This window comes from Nicotiana tabacum, chromosome 8, assembly GCF_000715075.1.
Source record: "Nicotiana tabacum cultivar K326 chromosome 8, ASM71507v2, whole genome shotgun sequence".
Lineage (NCBI taxonomy): Eukaryota > Viridiplantae > Streptophyta > Magnoliopsida > Solanales > Solanaceae > Nicotiana > Nicotiana tabacum.
The window spans coordinates 207,280,364-207,286,116 of record NC_134087.1 but is presented as its reverse complement, the minus strand read 5'-3'; the positions used below and the strand labels follow the sequence as shown (position 1 = coordinate 207,286,116).

The 5,753-nt window shown below is 31.2% G+C and overlaps 1 protein-coding gene across 1 annotated transcript; it reads left to right on the top strand.

The window, feature by feature from the left end:
• Window positions 1–688: 688 nt before the first annotated feature.
• On the top strand, window positions 689–3,734 carry LOC107826719 (protein kinase PINOID 2-like). The gene is made up of 3 exons (XM_016654053.2): window positions 689–1,103; window positions 1,649–1,901; window positions 2,790–3,734. Exons 1-3 carry the CDS (start codon window positions 731–733, stop codon window positions 3,631–3,633), a joined length of 1,470 nt encoding a protein of 489 aa, XP_016509539.2. The 5' UTR covers window positions 689–730; the 3' UTR covers window positions 3,634–3,734.
• The last annotated feature ends 2,019 nt before the right edge of the window (window positions 3,735–5,753 follow it).

Sequence of the window (5,753 nt, the reverse complement as noted above, 5' to 3'; positions counted from 1 at the left end):
GGCCAAGTTTTATTTTACCGGGTTCCTATTACTTAAAAGATAAATAAAGAACATATATGACGGTTTGTGGTGGAATGATAAATACTCTTTTATCCTTAATTCGAGGTTTTGGGTTCGAGTCTCAGGTATAAAGTCACCTTTCTTAGCGAGTGCTTTACCGCTTTACCCCCTATGTTCGATTTTCCAGTGTGAATCTAAATTTAATCGAGCTTCAATACTGGTTGCGGTAAAGTAGTAAATACTCTTTTATCCTTATTTAGAAGTTTTGAGTTCGAGCCGTGAGTATGAAGTCCGCCTTTGTTAGGGAGTGTTTTACTGCTTTACCCCCCTAACGTTGACTTTTCAGCGTGAATCCAAATTTAATCGAGCTCCAATACATGTTGCGGTGGAGTAGTAAGTACTCTTTCATCCTTAACCAAATGTCTCGAGTTCGAGCCATGAGTATAAAATTCCCTTTTATTAGGGAGTGCTTTAGTTACCTCTGGCAGGAACCTGAATTTATTCTAATCCCAATGCGGATAAACACCGGATGAAAAAATAAAAAGAAAGAACATATATAAGACAAAGGAAAGACAAATTACAAAGGAAAATAGAAGTATATTTAGACCTTTTTTTTTTTTTTTTTTTTAACTTTCTTCTTTTTCTTTTCATCGTCCGAGTATATTCTCGTATATTTATAAAGCCTGAGAAAGCTGTAGCAAAAAACTCAAAACGTGCTCTTCTTACAATAATGGCCACCACCAAAATCCAAGACGAATCCGACAAAGAAAGCACCACTTCTTCTTCACTAACAATGGCGGAAAATTCTACTCCTCGTAGTTGGATGAGTAGTACTACAAATCTCAGCTTCAGCAGTAGTCGTCGGACCTCCATTTCTACAGACACTCCGTACAATTTCTCCAACTCTCACAAACCCCACAAGTCAAATCAAATCCCTTGGGAACTCATTAAAAAACTCCGAGTCAAAACAGGTCAAATCAAACTCGAACATTTCCGACTTCTCCGCCGCGTAGGTAGCGGAGACATCGGAAATGTTTACGTTTGCGAAATTAGAAACCCTATTTTAAGCAATGGCTGGCCAGAAAATTACACTATGTCGCGAGGTAATTCTTTGTTGATGTTCTTTGCCTGATTCTGCGTGAGAGCGGGATACCTTCTGCATCGCTATATAAAATATATGTTAAATCTCTTTGATATTTATATTATTTAGTTTTGTATTTTTGCTTCGACTTTTTAACTGGTATGCTTGCTGCTGCCCTTCATTTTATCTTTTCTAAGCCGAAGTATTTTCGAAACAGCCTCTCTGCCTTTTTGAAGGTATAGTAAGGGTAAGTTTTATGTACATATTACTCTCTCCAGACCATACTTGTTGGATTACACTGGTATGTTGTTGTTATTGATATTGCTTGGTAAAATTTGTGGTTCCGTCACTGATTGTAGGGTTGTTGCCGCAATGTTTTTATTCTTCTTTACTTTTATATATGTTTATATTATTATATTTTGACGGTTCTTATTAAAATTTCTAGTTTTGTCGCTGATTGTAGGGTTGCTGTCGCAATGTTTTTATTCTTCTTGACTTTTATATATATTTATATTTTTATATTTTGACGATTCTTTTTAAAATTTCTGGTTTCGTCATTAATTGTAGGGTTGCTGCCGCAGTGTTTTTATGCAATGAAAGTTGTGGATAAAGAAGCGTTATTAATAAGGAAAAAATTGCAGAGAGCAGAAATGGAGAAGGAAATATTGGGAATAATTGATCATCCATTTTTGCCAACTTTATATGCACAGTTTGAAGCTTCGCATTATTCTTGTTTGGTTATGGAGTATTGTCCTGGTGGTGATTTGCATGCCGCCCGGCAACGGCAGCCCGGAAAAAGATTCAGTATTTCTTCTGCTAAGTAAGTGAAAATTATTAATTAAGCATGAGTTTAAGTTTTACAAAAATATTTATGTAATCAGCTCACTAAAAGGTAGATATATATAATCCTTTATAATTATAGACTTTAAATTATACATACAATATAAAATATTTTACACCATCACTGTACTCGAACGTGTCATAGCAGGTTATCTGCTAATTTTGCTTACTATAGATGGTTACTTATAGTTAAACTCTTATATTTATATTGTTTGGTAACCTGAAAATATTGACGAGTTAACTCGTATAACATGTTAAACTATACTGATATATAATAAAAAAATATATTATGCTATCAATGCATAAAGCTTAAATCCATTAGACATAATTACATTTTTGGTCCGTCCATTGTGGGACGATTTCATTTTTTAGTTGTTATATTTGAGTAAACGCATTTAATTTTCATTTAATATAATTAAAAACTTTTAGTGGTTTCACTAATTAGGTTCAGTGACCAAAGTTCCAATTTATTACTTAACTTTGATTGATTTTTATGTATTTTTTTTTGTCCACAATATTTGATTTTTTCAAATATCAAGAAGGAATTAATTTCTTTTTTTCAAAGTTGCCATTGGAATAAAAAGCTTAGGAGAAATTGTTATATTTTCATTGAACAAATTAATGTTAATATGTTCAATTTCATTATTAATTAATGCTAAAACTAGATTCCTTAATTTATTTAAAAAATAACCTAAAAATTAATTAAAACTGACCGAATGGTGTACTATGGTAAAGTACTTCAGTCTTTTCACCTCTAAGCTTTAATACCAAGCTTTTAATAATAGTCAGTTTATCTTGTGACAGGATATAAATATGCAAGTATATTATCTGATCCTTTTTTTAAATTTTTTTATTTTTTTATTTTCAGGTTTTATGCTGCAGAAATACTTTTAGCACTAGAATATCTCCACATGATGGGAATAGTATACAGAGATCTAAAGCCAGAAAATGTATTAGTAAGAGCAGATGGTCACATTATGCTTTCAGATTTTGATCTTTCTTTCAAATGTGAAGTTATTCCAACACTCATAAAATCCAAACCTAAACCAAATAACCAAAAAACCACAACAAGTTGCATCTCAAAACATTCTTATTGTACTCTCCCCATTCAACCAGTTTTATCCTGTTTTTTATCACCAAAAAAAGAACAAAAAATAGTTGAAATTCAAGATCATAATTCAGAAATTGTTGTTGAACCTATAAATGCACGATCGCGCTCGTTCGTTGGTACACATGAATATTTAGCTCCTGAGGTAATTTCTGGACAAGGTCATGGAAGTGCAGTAGATTGGTGGACATTAGGAGTATTTTTATATGAACTTATATTTGGTACTACACCATTTAAAGGAGAAAACAATGAAAAAACTTTGGTCAACATTTTGAAAAAACCGTTGACTTTTCCGAGAATTGGTATAAGTAGTACTAGTAAAGAGTATGAAGAAATGGTGAAAGTTCAAGATTTGATTAGTAGATTATTAGTGAAAAATCCAAAGAAGAGAATTGGGAATTTAAAGGGTTCAGTTGAGATTAAGAGACATGAGTTTTTTAAAGGTGTTAATTGGGCTTTAATTAGATCAATTAAGCCACCAGAAATTCCGAATGATTTGGTGAAATTGAAGAGTGCAAGAAATGCTGCTGCTGTTATTCCAAAGTTGAGCAAGAAACAAAGAGAAGAACCTTATCAAATTCCTCAGTATTTTGATTACTTTTAAAGAATGTAAATAATTAGAGTAATTAATTAGTAGGGTTAGCAAGTTGTAATCATGTGTATGACATGAAGGATATATATAGTTGTTTTCATTATAGCTGTTCCTCTCTCTCTCTCTTTTTGCTTTTGGTTTCTTTTTACCTATGATGCAAAGAACTTTTAAATTGTATAATTAACCTGATCATAAGCATTATGCTATATTTTAACCTAACAATTATAGAATAGATGACTTGATGATCATATACACACACATTCACACATTGCTTGATGATCCATATCAAGTAGTACCTCCAATATCAAATATTAGTTATAGTGATAAATTAAATTTGTTTCAAAATATTTGACACATTAAAAAAAATAATATGACATTATTTTTTCTTCGAATCTTCCTTCTTGCTTCATTTAGTTGTGTATGAAGTGAAACATTTAGATAGATAAAGTATAAGTTGGATGATACTCTTATAACCAAGCTGTAATATTTTTTCTTAAGGAGTGTATAAACAGTGGAGGAGCCGGAATTTCAATTTTCTGGGTTTTGAATTTTAGAGTGACGATTTCAAGTGTTAGTAACTGAATTCTAATTAACTTAATAAATATTTTAATATAAATATATTGTTTGAGAAAAAATTACTGAGTTTGGCCAAACTCATATATGGGCTTTATCTCCGCCCCTATGTATAAATTTGATATTTATACCATCCTATATTTAAAACTTGAAGCAATAATAAAGTTATCTCCGTTGTAGAATCAGTTACTGTAGCTTACGTCATAGGTGTCTACATCTCACTTCCTTAAGATGCGGTTCCTCGAATCTTATGTGAACGCAAAATACTTTATGATTTTGCGTTTGCAAAAACATTACTAGGAGTTACTAGGAACAAGAAAGAGTGGCGGAGTTGGAATTTCAATTTTATAGGTTCTAAAGTTTAGAATGACAACAGCAAATGGGTTTAGCCGAACTCGTGTATGAGCTTCTTTTGATATTTATACCGTCCTAAATTTACAACTTGAAGAAATAGTAAAGTTTTTTTCGTGTTACGAGTTCGAGTTATAGAATCAGCTACTGTTGTGTATGTTAGGTTACGTTATCTACATCACATCTCTTTAAAGTATGACTCCTCTAAGCCTATGTGAATGCAGAATACTTTGTGCAGCCTTTTATTATTTTCACCAACTTTGTCCTACATAGAACACAATTGATGAGCAGCTCCTTTGTTTGAAAAAAAAAAGAAATTAAAGTTTAGGAACTTTCTCTAATCTATGCACCGAAATGTTACGAGTGTATGCGTGTAAAGAGTGGGGGCAGATCATAATTGTCACCATGTTTTTTCATGTGATAACCATTATTACTATCTCTAAATCATGGAAATATTAAAAAATTAAAAGGTTACTATGGATTCATTGTTCTCTTTTTGTTAACATCAATTTTTACCTTTTCTCCTCAAGGTACTTCAATATCTAAGGCCTATGATTCATCTCTTTATTTAATCCTTTTACTAATTATTAAAACACCACCGCAATATATGAAAGTAGCCCCATCATATTCCTTCTTTCTTTCCCACTGATGTGTTGATTATTTAATGTTATTTTTGGTCCATATTATTTGTCATTTTTTTATTTCTTGAGTCGAGAGTCGGTCGGAAATAACCTCTTTATTTTTATACGGTAAGGGTAAAGTCTGCGTACACACTACCCTCCTCAGACCCCATTTATGAGAATACACTGGGTTCATTGTTGTATTATTGGTCATTTTTGCAAATTATATCTGTTCCAAAAATATTTGATATTTTACAAAAAACATGAAATGTTTATTACTTTTTTCTAAATTCACTTTACTATTTTAATTAGTATATTCTTAATTAAATAAGACTTTTAAAAGAAATATAAATAATATAAAAAATTCTTATAATTAAATATATAAAATATACTTTTTAAAGGGTGTATGAAAATCTTGAAAACCATATAATATAATCGAATATTTGTTCGGAATCTTAATTATTTCTATTCTTTTGAGGGTATGGGTTTAATTACTGCTGTTTCACATTCTTTGGGAACTTGTACATAATACATGATTTGTAATGATTCGTCGAAATAAACTGAATTAAAGAATGAAGAAACCAGTAT